General features: G+C 40.0%; 1 protein-coding gene across 1 annotated transcript; it reads right to left on the bottom strand.

Moving 5' to 3' along the window:
- Positions 1–548: 548 nt before the first annotated feature.
- Positions 549–13,699, bottom strand: slc6a1l (solute carrier family 6 member 1, like). Its single transcript, XM_034862983.1, has 15 exons — positions 13,452–13,699; positions 11,417–11,815; positions 9,993–10,124; positions 9,281–9,381; positions 8,827–8,936; positions 8,558–8,690; positions 6,575–6,709; positions 6,384–6,487; positions 6,170–6,294; positions 5,134–5,246; positions 4,087–4,218; positions 3,572–3,674; positions 3,138–3,238; positions 2,034–2,201; positions 549–1,532 (listed from the first exon to the last, which is right to left on the bottom strand). Exons 2-15 carry the CDS (start codon positions 11,655–11,657, stop codon positions 1,437–1,439), a joined length of 1,794 nt encoding a protein of 597 aa, XP_034718874.1. The 5' UTR covers positions 11,658–11,815; positions 13,452–13,699; the 3' UTR covers positions 549–1,436.
- Positions 13,700–14,020: the final 321 nt, after the last annotated feature.

Here is a 14,020-nt window from a genome sequence, read left to right as displayed (position 1 = left end):
AGACAAAGACAGTGATTTTGTTGAGTAGTAGTGAACATGTACAAGTAAGAAGGAAGATTTAGATCAACATGAATGTGATATACAGTATGTACACAGGTTCAAGGTTGATTCGACAACATTCAATTTACGGTCAAATCTATCCTCTAAATTTATGAAAAATGACCCTCATTTTCTTATTTTTATTTGCCGGATTTTTCGGCCACAGTTTTCAGTTTTAAATATTGTATTCATAACATATTAAGAAAGAAAACAGACAAGACGTTGAAGCGGTTAACAAACAGGAACCTTACCCGCCTCCTCCCATCCCTCCCTTTTTGTTTTTGCTTAAGGAAGAAAAAAAAATAGTGTATGCTTCTTTGTAGGAGTCAATTATCATTTGTTTATACAATTACAGAGTGTTTTGAAAAGTATATGAAGACAATTGTTTAACTTGCTTTCCCATCTCCTATAAGACTTTCTCCAGACATAAAGATCTAGAGAACTCTGTGAGCCAGGTTCCAAACAGGGTGATGTCCACATAGATAAACTGTATATAGGGATGTCCCTTTGTTCCAGACCATGAGAAGGATATTCTTTGCAATGACCATTTCGTACTGCATCAACAAAGTTTTCCAATGACTCAGCATTTCCAGCAGTTGTGAACTCAAATCCATTAATATCTGATTAGCAATGAAACACTTCTGACCAAAACCTTGAGTCCGATGCAGAACAAAACATTCGAGCCAGCATTCCGTCACATTGTTTGCATTGAATACAAGTGATAAGAATGGGCAGAAGAATGGCAATTTAACACATGAATGATGGAGTCTGTGTATGACCTCATACTGAATTAACTCATGTCATGTCATATTAATGCTGTGAAGACGTATTCTGAAAATCCTACTCCTATTTCTTTCTCTGAGGATGCCATCAGGTGCTGTGGAAATGGAGCAGTTGGAAACATTTGCAAGCATAAAGACCAGCTTTTTGATTCACATTTCAATAGGAACTGAAGTTCATCCGAAGAATTATAAGTTTCAAAATTTTTGATGTGAATGTTTGAAATGTTTCCTCTAACATTGTTCCTGATTTGTAGGACTTGGGCATTGGTTTTTAATTATACAATGTGTTTTATGTCTCTCTTCCCCCACCAGATAAAAGGCATGGTAATAAAAAACAATGGTTAAAAAATAGAAAAAGGGCAAGGTTACAATTTGTATTGCATTAATGTAGCCAGTCATTGACAGGGGGGATGTTCATTAATATCCAATGTCACTCCTGAGTTTATGCATCATAACTCTATTGTGCAGATGCATTTTTCAGCACAATTTAATGTAAAGGAAAACATCAGAGAAAAAAGCAGCACAAGGCTCCATCTGTCCAAATGTCAAATTTCAGTGTTGACTATAGTACGTCCTGGCAGACATGGGAAATTATTTCGACCTGAACAATCTTGGCTAGACAGGAGCTTCGCCCATGCTCCCCATGTGTGTAAATTCTTCATGCCCCGATGGCTTTTCATCCTCCTGGGAAGTTGTCATCTTCCGCCAACGCTGGTCAAGTAAAGAAAGTCACATCAGTCTCACCTTAGCAATCAGTGCTTCACAGATTTTCTTGAAGGTTATTTCAGACATGTGACGTTAGGTGGACCAAAACTTAATTGTAAAACAATAGTGTGAAAAGTGAGCAAAATTTGCTTTTAGCTGTCATTCACATGATTTTAATTCAAGGAAAAGCAGAGAAAACTAAATGTTGGTGCAGGGCAACAAACTAACAAAACATGAACTCTGTGCTCACTTTCAAAACATACCTTCCTACCAAAAAACTGAATAATACTGTTGGCCTCGAGCCAAATCCATTTTTTTCTGCCTCTTCCTGCAGTCTTACCTCCTGCCTTCCTGCACCATAGAACAGCTGGAACTACTGTTTATTTTATCCACTTTCAGTTTTTCTCCCTTTTGAAGATCCACATAGTAGTATCCTACATAACTGTTTCACTGCAGGGAGTAGACAATAACAACAGAGAGGCCTACAAGAGTACAGGTGTAATATACCTGTTTGATGCTGCCCTTGGTGATGCAGAACATGTAGATGAAATAGCCCGGGATCAGTATCATGGAAGACAAAGCCATGAACCAGCCAATCAGTTGGCCCCACAGCGGGTACACATACTTCCCCAGCGTCAGAGGGGTCATCTCAAAGGCACTGAAGGTAAAAACCCCCTACAATATACAATTAAGTTATTTAGTCCATGTACTCTTTACCAATAACAGAATGAAATCACTAAATGATTTGTAAGCTGACGAACATCTTGGTTAAAACTGGGCTGGAGACGTTTTTTAATGCCTATGTTGTATGTAACATTGTTTGAAACAGCTTTTAGATTGTTTTTATTATGTTATGGACCTGTATCACACTCAAAACAACAGTTATGTGTCACACTTGATATCTTAACAAGCGTCTACAGCCATGCTAGTGGCAGCTAGCGGCTAGATGGTGACACTGTACTTAGGCACAAAAGGTCAATGTCAGAGAATGCTAACATGCTAACAAAAACAATGCAGACACGCCGATGTTTAGCGGGCATAAGTTTTAGCGGGTATTTTGCTTAGCCGGTATAACGTTTACCGTGTTCACCTATCATTTTATTTATTGTGTTAGCATGCTAACAGCTAACATTTGCTAAATACAAAGCACAACTGAGGTTTAATGTCACCATACTGGACAATAAAACATTTAAACCTGATGCTTGGGACGATGGGTGTGCCGAATGTTATAACAATCCATATCACAGTTTTTTTAAATTTTGTTCACTTTTTAATCAAATTTAGCCCAGTTTTAACCGTCCAAGCTGCATTTATTACTTGTGGCAAAACACAATTGATTTTCCACATAGCTTCCTTTAACATTACAGTTCCATTTAACCACAGTATTGTTGAAAAAGCCATCACCATGATTACCCTGAGGGTCTGACAGGCAACATGTACAAATCCCAACATGGTGAAGGAAACCAATTCAGCAATGTCATCAATTCTCTACCTATTGGCACCCGGTGCAGCTTGATAGATCTCCATGAGGGAGAAGGAAGAACATGCATTGAGTCGAATTAGAAAAACTGCATATTATGGAGGTTAAATTGATAATCATTCAACACCTACCAGGCAGATCAGTGGAGTGAAGTACTTCCAACAGAGCTTCCACCAGCCACATGGCCTATAGCCGATCATGTCCTCAATGTTCGTATAAAACCTTTCAGCTCCTGTGGCATAAAAAGAGGAGGACAAATAAAAGGAGTGTGTGTGTGTGTGTTTGGGTGCGTGTGTGTGTTAATGTGGAGACTTATGGGTTGAAAGAGAGGGAAAGCTGATTGGGCAAATAGTCTTAAGACAGAAAGTGGAGCAGATAGATGTAATTTCCTCTTGGACAGTCTCAGTATGTATAAGAAATTGACATGCTTGATTTCTTCGATGACTTGGCCCAATATAGTCCTTTTCTATCCAGCTTCGGCTCAGCTTATTTCAGCTGTGGTTACATTTGAGTTCACTCTACAGTGTTTGGTTTAAGCGCTGACATCATAAAATAGATTTCCTACCATAAAACCAGGCTATGGAAACGGTTTCGAAGAAGACGAGGAAGAGAAGACACATCCCACTAGCCGAGTAGTAATCAAACAGCTTGAACACGTACAGACCACCCTGGGAGATTTCCACACACACAGAGACACACATATCTACTTAGAGACTGAACAGTAATACTTTATTACACTCTCTTTATTGATTCAAATATATGCATTATGAGTGTACCGCTGGTTGTTGTGAGATTGTTTTGTCATTATGTATAATGCAATAATGCAGGAGGGGGCTCATTTCTCTAGTGTGCAAATGTTCAGGTAAGCGTGTGTGTGTGTTTGTGTGTGTATGTGTGTGTGTGTGTGTGTTTTGGGGTTTAATACAACTGCCTTCTCATAATACTTAGTAATGTATTCACACATGCTGCAGTACAAGTTAACATCAGTGACTTTAATAAACTAAACAAAACCATCTTTTCATACCAGAGAATCACCATGGACTGAGGGCATGTAATACACAGAGATGTACACAACTGCACCTGTGTGACATTGGAGAAGCCGATGATGAAGGAGATGAAGCAGACAATGAGGATGAACATCTTCTTCCTCTTCCTCAGCACCATGGGATATTCATCCATCAGAGCTGTGATGAAGCCTTCCACTGTGCAGAACTAATACATGTCATTATAAAGAGACATGGGTCAGAAGGTACTGCAGTTTGTTATTTAACAACCCCAGCCCACCCCACCCCACCCCACTAATTTAGCATTTCTTTCCTGTTACATTGTCCAACTCACAACTTAAAAAGAATCAAAATACAAGCAGCAGAAGCAGAGATGTAATGTCTCTTTTTTATTATTCAATTAATGAATGCTCTTTGTCAAAACCAGGCCCCTACATTACCCACAATGCAAAGCAACCTCTTGTTAGTCGGTCACTTAGAGTTTTGGGTGTTATGCCAGCAGCAACTAATGTAGCCTCGAGTTGTCAGCCTACAATTGAGATTTGGTAAAATCAGGGCTTCATTGAATCCAGGATTTGAGTTTGGATTCGGCTGAATACTGGGCTTTTTGACAGGTTTCAGTTTCAGACGATTTTTTTCCCAACAAACCAAACCCTACGCTTGCACTACACGCGCTATGCTGGTCGATTTAATGACACCACAGTTGATCACGGGAAGCTGTTTACGTAGGTGGACTGCTCAATGCAGTAGACTGTGAGAAAGTGAAAAGAGAACTCTTAAACAGGAAGTGTTGTTTAGCAGTACTTTCAGTCAAAAGAAGGTGATTCAAGTTTAACCACATGTTCAATTTGCAATGCTGATTTGTCTCGTGGTGCTAAGGATCTGGTTAGCGAAAATTTGACAAACAAAATTCTCACTCATTTGCACATTTCAGGTTTTTCCATTATTTATTCAATTACTAGTAACATCCCATCTGAGCTCTTCAGTGTTGGTTGGAAGTTAGTTGGTATTTCTATGTATAGGACATGATCTAAATCATTAATGGATTATTTATTATTTAAATTGTACTGCAGCTTTCTGTTCAGCAGCAGGTCAAGCAAGTGTGTGTGTGTGCTGTTTGTACCTGACTGTCCAGGCCCAGCATCATGAGCATGGAGAAGAAGAGGATGGCCCACAGAGAGGACAAGGGCAGCTGGGTGACGGCCTGAGGGTAAGCTAAAAACGCCAAACCTGGACCTAAATGTCACACAGAAGACACACCATTTGAATATCAAATGCTTAATGTTATGACATTATAGTGTAGCCTAATGAAAATCATGAGCACGGACATATTTATACATATCTAGAAAACATAAGAAACTGGACACAAACGTCACAATACTATTTACTTGTTTTTTCTTTTCGAATTTGAGTTGCACTTGGTTAGCAAGCCTCTAATCTCGCTTTGCCAGGCAGGGTCTGGATAATCCACACAGCATTCCGGGATGTGAGAAAAACGGGCTGTGGTTTAATGGCATGTCTACAAACCAAACACAATCCTCATAGGCGGCGCTAGGCATGGGGCAAAGCCACAATGGCGCTGCAAAACAGCCTCGGGCAGGAACTTGTTTTGGTGGAACGTGTGCGTTCTAAAGTTGTTTTAGTCGTCAAACAGAAAGCTCAGATTGGACAGATCATCCAGCTAGCTGTCTCCATTTACCCTGCAGAGATCTGAGGAGCAGTTGACCATAGTCTTCATAAATCCATTGGAGTTTAAAATTACAACATAAAGAAAGAGCAAGGGAACATACATCTAGTTGAAAAGAGTGAAATCTGGCAGCAACGAAGCAATCCTGGTAGTGAAACGTACGCAAGATTCCAACATTTAAAAGCATTTTTAAGGTTGACGAATACATAGGTACACTTAAATGTGGACTGAAAGCAGGTCAATTCATCTGAGGATGCTCTTTCCATGTAAAGGACCAATACACCACCTGTCTTAAGTTTTCTAGAACGTTTCTCAACTTTTGGATATTGGTGTGTTATTTATTTAGTTAAAGTATCTGGAATTTGGAAGATAATCATACAACAGTTCCAGACTCATGTCTCATTGGAAGTACCACGGCAAAGATAAGAAGAAGTCCTTGCCAAACAATTATTTTTACTGTACAGTACTGCACCTGATGCTGCTAATTCCTGGACAGGTTTCTTAGTGATATGGGACATGAAGCCTACAATGGAGAAGATGACAAAGCCAGCAAACATGCTGGTGCAGGAGTTAATGCAGCACACTATGATGGAGTCCCTGCCGAGAAAGAAACACAATTAACGGTTGGGATGACAACATGATATCAATCATGAGGATGTACAAAGCTTGTGACCGCGTGTCCCTACCTGTACACATCGTTGTTGTAAGGGTTGTAGCTCCCCAGGGCAATGAGCGAGCCCAGGCCCAGTCCGTAGGAAAAGAAGATCTGAGTCGCTGCATCCAGCCACACCTGTCGGAGACATATATGCGCCCATTTTCACTTTGTCTGTTTGTCTGTGAATATGTTTGTGTGATTGGATGTGTGCAAACTATCTACCTCAGATCGGATAAGCTTTTTGAAGTCTGGAGTGATGTAGAAGAGGATCCCGTCTATGGCTCCAGGCAGAGTGACCCCGCGAAAGAACAGGATGAACAGCATGACGTAGGGATAGGTGGCTGAGAAATACACCACCTAAGAGAAATAGACATGGAGAGTAACTTCTTTTTTTTTGCGCATTCAACTTAATTTACTGTAGAGATCTACTTTGTCAAATCCAAAACCCCACATTTGAATTACACAGAACCTAAAATGGAAGTAAGCCTGTTTTAAGACAGAGGTTGAATCTTGTTGTCAGGTTAAACACAATCGCAAACATCACAAAAACCATTCCTCTTAAGTAATTAAAAGTCAACAATAAATGCAAAATCCCTTGTTGCCACAGTACACAGTGTGAAAAATGTCTTGACTAAAATATTTCCATGGCTTCTCTTTGCTAGAAGACCTTGCCTAGCTGTAAGAACGTGGCCCACAGCTCTGTAGCATAATCATTATGCTTAATTGGTAATGTCCATCAAGGACGTGGGCCGTGGGGGAATTCATTTTTCTCACTGCTCTCAGATGCCACACATTAAAATCCAATTATCCACCGGCGGTGAATGTTTAAATGTGTTTCTGCTCACATACATCGCTTGGACTTGCTGTAATTTAAAAAACTCCCAGGCAGAGTAAGTAGAGGGATATATATGTATTTTTTTCTTTTTCTAACTCTTTTGCTAACACCTCTAAATCATCCATCAGTTTTGAATTAAATATTACATTTTGCAACCATGTCTGTTAATAGGAGAGAGAAATGGGGTGTGGACAGCAGAACAACAGTAAATACAAACAGCCTGTCAACATCTGAGAAGAATAGATAAGTACTGTGGAAAATTATGATTAATAAATAATTCCAATATATTTAAGTTGTTGTTCAACTTGGTGGAGCCGATTAACACATCCTCTGACTCTTTTACACAGTAAATCAAAAAAGAGGTAGAAATTTAAATGGATTTATTTCTAAATTTTGGGATTAGTGTTATCTTTTTTTCAACTTCAAGGACCGATCTATAACCATTCACAATGATGAATATTATCCAGCTGAGCTGTGAATTTATGAGCTATGGCTCATGTCAATGTGCTTCGTAAACTAAACACGTAGACAATCAACTAAAATGAAAAGGAGACAGGGCTTAAATAGTACAGCAACCAATCGCAGTCTCTTCGAGCCGGATTTCCTTTTCTTGTCCAAGGAGAGACCTAAAATACAAAACACACTTACTGAAAGCTGTTTACTTGTGTCTTTTCTGAGGGCCCAAGTTGAATTCTGTTAATAATTGACAGATAAACCTCTACTAACTACTCGTCAAAGAAACAACAAGCTGATGGGAATGTCATCATTGTAACTGATGATTGTGAAAATTTAGGGATCACATTTATTACAATTTGTCTTGAGAGGGACATGAATGTTTTTACCAAATTTTCATCCACGAACCGTTGAGAAATTTCCCCAAAGAAAACTGAAATATTGGCCCATTGATGGTGCCATAAGAAAACTTTGAAGAGTGCCAAAATCAAAAGGCTTCATCACCCAAGGCACCACAAATGTCTGCACAACATTTTATGGAAATCCATTTAATAGTTGTTGAAATATTGCCATCTGATTCAGCGTCACATACACTGCTCGTTTTCTCTTGTAGCCTATACTTCATGTTTTCTCTGAATTCATTTCTCTCTTTAATCCACCAATCAAGAAGGAAAACAGAAACATCAGCTCTGCCTCCTGAGTAGCTCTGTGTCCTGTCCTATTTGCATGATTAAAACCTATAATATGCAAAAAATAGGAAGAAAAAAAGCATATCAGATAAAGCAGACAGTGTGCTCTGGCAGAATCAGTTTGCGGAGAGAGAGTTGAAAGATTTGTGAATGTAAGAGGATAGGGGAAGAAGAGAAAGAAAGAAAGAAAGGGCAAGAACAGGGAGAAACGTAAGCACTAATTATGACCTTTCCTGTCCACTCCACTCCTTTCCAGATTGAGAAATAGACAAGGACCCAGGCCAGTGCCAGAGTGCCCACTAAAGGCCAGCGAACCTCTCCTGGCTCCTCCAGACCACTGGACAACTGGTGCATGTTACGCCTACAGAAACACACATACACACTAAATTCAGACACAGATAAGCACAAATGGCTTCCATTAATAGCTTCAACCTATTCTTGCACAGGCTATCTTGTTCACACACTCATAATGTATAGCAGGAACATATGTCACTTACTCCCAGAACTCGGTGACAGCACTGGTCAGGTTGGTGGTATCTGATAGAGTGTAGTTGCAAAAACATCTCTCTGTGTTCCAGGTGTTATCACAGCTTTGCCAAGGCAGCTCCTGCGCACAAAAAGAACATATGCATGAATGTGATGAAATAAGTCTGCTTGTCATCACAGAAAAACAGAAACTCCAATCAGGTGTCTTCTTGGCTCTCCACAGTCAGTTTTAATGATCCAACCACGTTAGGGCCCTTAAGACAACAAAATTAAACAATATCAATTTTTCATCCCTGCATCTCAATCCTCTATTTTCCCACAAAAAGAGCCTCTTGCTCAATGCCTGCAAAGTCTCAAATTCCCTCCACACAGCTTCTCTGAGCCGGGCGCTCACACAGACAAACACCAAAGCAGAGTGAGGAAAAGCCGAGACAGAGAAAGACAGACGTTAATAATACAACATACCGAACCAAAGGAGTTGAATAAGTAGTAGAGTGCCCAGGCAATGATGATAATATAGTAGATGTTGAGCCAGAAGGACAGAACCACTGCAGCTAAACCAACACCTGAAGAAGGAAGAGACGCAGACATCAGCGTTTTACATCACGGTGTTATATTGGTCAGCCTGCAAATCAAATGTAATATAATATGCTAGAAACAACTCTAGAGCAGGTTTCTCCTCAAACAGCGTCACTCAGCATGTTATTTATAATCATTATCATTCTCATCATTGCTTTTTTTTGTTATTTCTAATGTTTACTTGCTCTTGGTTTTGGGTACCAGTTGGCACAGCGGCACACTCACTATCACTGCTGCTGTCTTGACATTATAGAAGAAAGAAAAGTTGATCACAAAACTATTTCCCTCTTTTATGTTTGCTTCTTTACCCCTTCGCAAGCTTAATATCCTTGTTGTTTTTTCAAAGTGCAATGGCACGGAGAAAGAGACTGATGACAAGTGGAAATATTGTGCAAAATGTCATTCAAAGTAGATTTTGGTTCAGCACAAAAGGAGAATTAGTGCTAATAAATCAAATCTATCTGGGGCATATATTATTGGTGACATACCTGGTGTGTTTCGTGCAAAAACATGTCAATAAGTTGAATGTATCTGTATATTTAAATGATATAAGAGCAGATGTACATCCATATCTCTCTATTTTACATCTGCAGCTTACCTTTCATCATGGGGATGAGCTTCCACGCCCCCAGCCCTCCCACTGAGGTGAACTGTCCCAAAGCCGTCTCCAAGAGGAAGAGAGGTATCCCAGCAAACACCAGGGTCAAAAAGTAGGGGATCAGAAAGGCCCCTGATAGATCATAACATGATTTAGATAGTCATTACAAGGATTGCAGTACTGTCATAAACTTGCCAGAGTAGGACTACACTTCAACAAAGTGATGTAACTTTATTAACAGTGCATAATATCGCAAGACAAATTAAAACTAAATATTAAAATTGAACAAATTAACTTTATTTTTGATTACTTTAGTAAATAACCGAGAAGTGAAATATTGCTGTAATACTGTGTTAAGAATGACATATCTTTTTCTCCAATTTTTTAAACCATGGCTCTTGCCTGAAGAACCACTTTATTAATATATTATTAGAATTTTATGAAAAATGCTAGAAGACAGTCTTGTTAAATATTGTAAAATTTGCGTGCAGTAGACACACATCTTCCAGAGAATATACACTCGCCCAGAGTATGTGATTAAACAGGTTTTTGTATACGTTAATGGGTTTCTAAGGATCTTATTCTTGTAAAGTGTATTCCTAGAGGGCAATGTCAATCAACTAACTTATTAAAACATGCTCATCCATTGATTCATTGAATAACCATTGATCAGTATACCTCAGAAAGTCAATAAAAGGTATGTAGGCCAAGGGCTAGTGACAGGGGCACATGGACAACTAATTCAGATCTGAGAGCCACACTCTGGAAGGGTTCAAAGGGACCATGGATGGTTTTTGAGAAGATGGGAGATTTAGACTGTGGCATGAAAAGGTTTGAGGTTTGTGAGAGTACATGCAGGCAAAGAGGGAACAAAGAGACTTGCATGTGGTATTCTTCAATTTAGCTTCAGGGAGGGCAGCACTTACCACCCATAAAGGCAAAAGGCAAATGCGATGACAACCATCCCTACCACAGCACCATGTTAGCTGGACACTAACTTAAAGTGCACTGCAGCCAGTTCATTGTATTTCATTGCTGTGGTACTCTGTACTAATATGCATATGACAACTTGAACTGAACTGTATAAAGCTGTGGGTTAGAAGAAAGGCATGACCGGGGCAAAGATGGGTAGAGCAGCAAATGACTGACAGCCAGATAGCAACATGCTAGATACATGGAGAATGTTCCCCTGTCAGAGGGCCCAGTAGAGGCCAACTGCAGGGCCTCAATCATTTAACATGAATATATGAGGAATGTTCACCCAACTTTTGTCACTGTCATTTGTTGACTTTGAATTTATAACTATTGTGGCTTTGGGTGAATGAGTATGTGCTCTAAAAATATCAAGTATCTCATCAGAATTCACTTTAACTGACTAAAGATCTTTTCTGTCAGTCCCAGGTACCTATGAATTGTAAACTTACCTCCACCGTTCTTGCCACACAGATAAGGGAACCTCCAGACATTTCCCAGGCCAATGGCGTATCCCACACATGACAGCAGGAAATCAAACTTCCCCTTCCAGCTTCCCCTGTCAGGTAGCTCTTCTTTCTTCTTGTTTTTATTTGCAGAGGGCACCACAGGGTCCAGCTCCTCAAAGGGAACGGCTTGTTTGACCTCTGTTGGGGAGTTTAGGTCCACTGTACTCTGCCCAGTCTTCCCCATGGTGAGACCACCACAGTCCAGTGGGGTCAGTAAGTCCCTCAGTCGTCACGGCCTGCTATGGTGACGAACTAAAATCTCTGCCCGAGCCTCTCACACTGAGTTTGGTGATTGACTCGACAGATTGAGAACAATGTGCGGACGCTGAATCTGCAGAAAAGCTGCAGACAGAGGGAGAATACCACAGTTATTGCAGAGCAGTTATACCAATGATATATTCATAATATTAAACACTTTTGTTGTGTTTGACGGTGTTCTCATGGAGAGGAATACAACTCAAATGAATTAATTTACTGATGTTGAGGCATTTCTATGGTCTTTTTAATGTACTGGGGAAACTATGTATAGTCACACTAAATAAAAGTCGTTATTTGATTTAATGTGGTCTTTGTTGGTAAACCAACTAAAGCCAAAAAAGTAGCACAGAACAAGTACCAATGGACTGATATGAGCAGGAAGGTGGCGCAATCCAGGTCAGTCCAGGAGAGCACTGCACTGTGTCTTCATCAGTACTGACGCAGCCCCTACCTCACCTCTCTTTGCAGTCCACCACAGTCAAGTTCATGGTGAGTCACCACAATGCCAAAAGAAAGCAAAAAATACCCCAAAGGTTCCACTACGTGATATCCACAAAAGTAGTACTGTATGTACTGCCTACAAACAAGTGGACATCTAGCTGTAATGTGAATTTAACTGCTGATTCAAATTGTTCAATACTCCCTCATCTCATGTCTGGATGACATCACATGGTCAGGATGTTTATTGAAAGGAAGTTGTTCATGATTACAAATATTGATTGACCCCAAAAAATGTCCATGTAACTTCATGCCATTGCTCGAGACTGTTGGCTGAAACACTCGCTAAAAGAACAAAGATCTTTTTCGAGAAAAAGGTCACTGCTTATTTTCACACACAGAGGCGCTGTGAAACTGCAGGGTACCGCTGAGCTTTCTCATTGTATTACTCTTCTGCATCCTAAATCATCAACCATGTTAGACTGATTCAAAAAGCCTGCAGTACTTATTTGTCTTCTTTTTTTGGTCTGCCTGATTCATTGTGCTTACTGACTGTTTCAAAGCATTCAAATGAACATTCATGTTCAATTGCATATTACTTGTGATGAAAACCCTTTGCAACATTTAACATCATGCAGCCCTCATGCCTTCTAGCCTTTGATGATGTTGATGAAAACAAGTATTGGCAAGTGTACTGTGTATTTGCTATGGACACAGATAATTCAAAATACAAAAGAGTGCATTTGGAAAAAGTTAGAAGAAATAGAGTACATTTGAAACAGGTGTGTGATGTTTACTATAATCAGCATTGATCAAACCATTGTCTCCGGCTGTGGAAAGTTCCACACTGTGTACCAAAGTAATCAACTTCAATCCGGTATTATGCTATTAAAAAAAAAAGTACTTTCAAATAGTTGTCTAGGTGAGTAACTGCTTCAAAAGCACACCGTTAATACCAAAAACACATCACAGATTCACTTTGATGATGTCATCCATTCGATTAAACCTGTTTTTTCACAGTGGAGATTTTAAAGATGCAATTTATTTTATTATGACTTTCAGTGGCAATCAAGTTTTTGTCTCTTTCAACAATTACTAACAAGGTTTCATCCAGTGACTGAATTCATATTGATTAATGCAATTATCTTCATGGTTTGTGGCAGTCCAATGAACTAAATCCAACGTTGTTGACCATGCGTTTTGTGGACAAAATCAACTTAATAACTTTCTCGATGACAGACAGTTTTAAAGGATGGAGGAGAGGGAATGAGATTCATCCTACCTGAGAGATTTCCAAGTCCTCTGTCAGGTCATCCGCTTCAGTTCTCTACAGCACAGAGTCTTGAAAGTTCAAATCAACATCCAAAGGAAGAAATATCATCTTTGAGTCCAATATTTCGAAGCTTCAAGCCGGCTCTCCGGGCCCATGGGAAGCCTCAATGTCTCTGCCGCTTGAAAAGCCGTTTTTGATTTTTGCTCCTCTTTCCTGTCGCCTATGATGTATTTTGAAGACCCGTGGCTGATCCTGCAACTGGTATCGAGTGCTTGATAATCAAGTTCGATCTGTGTATCTACTTTGATTGCTCAGTCCTGACTGGTGAGGGCCCGAGGCCATGGGGGGACGTGTCAATCGCCCAACTCTTGTGGGGAACTCTAGCGGCAGCAGTAGTGTGTGCTTGTGCTTAGTGCATATGTGTTTGTTGCAATGGCTGAGGTCAGTTCTTGCCAGCGCTGTTACCATGGTATTTCCCAACAGAGAAGGGCCTGATCAGTGAAAGAGCTCGTGGAGTTTTGGAAAATGAAACGAGCAATGGCTGCTGGCAAAGATCCTGGAAATGTATGACCACAAAT

This window comes from Etheostoma cragini, chromosome 23 (genome assembly GCF_013103735.1).
Source record: "Etheostoma cragini isolate CJK2018 chromosome 23, CSU_Ecrag_1.0, whole genome shotgun sequence".
NCBI classification, from domain to species: domain Eukaryota; kingdom Metazoa; phylum Chordata; class Actinopteri; order Perciformes; family Percidae; genus Etheostoma; species Etheostoma cragini.
Note: the sequence above shows the minus strand (reverse complement) of the source record. Positions and strands in the feature narration are given on the sequence as shown.

What these genes read in the sequence shown, in the direction of transcription:
- slc6a1l (XM_034862983.1), bottom strand. Translation starts at nt 11,657, where the DNA reads ATGGGGAAGACTGGGCAGAGTACAGTGGACCTAAACTCCCCAACAGAG. An exon ending in GTGTGGCAAGAACGGTGGAG is followed by an intron (nt 10,125 to 11,416) that starts GTAAGTTTACAA and finishes ATGATCTATCAG; the next exon opens with GGGCCTTTCTGATCCCCTAC. An exon ending in GCTTCTCCAATGTCACACAG is followed by an intron (nt 3,675 to 4,086) that starts GTGCAGTTGTGT and finishes GAAATCTCCCAG; the next exon opens with GGTGGTCTGTACGTGTTCAA.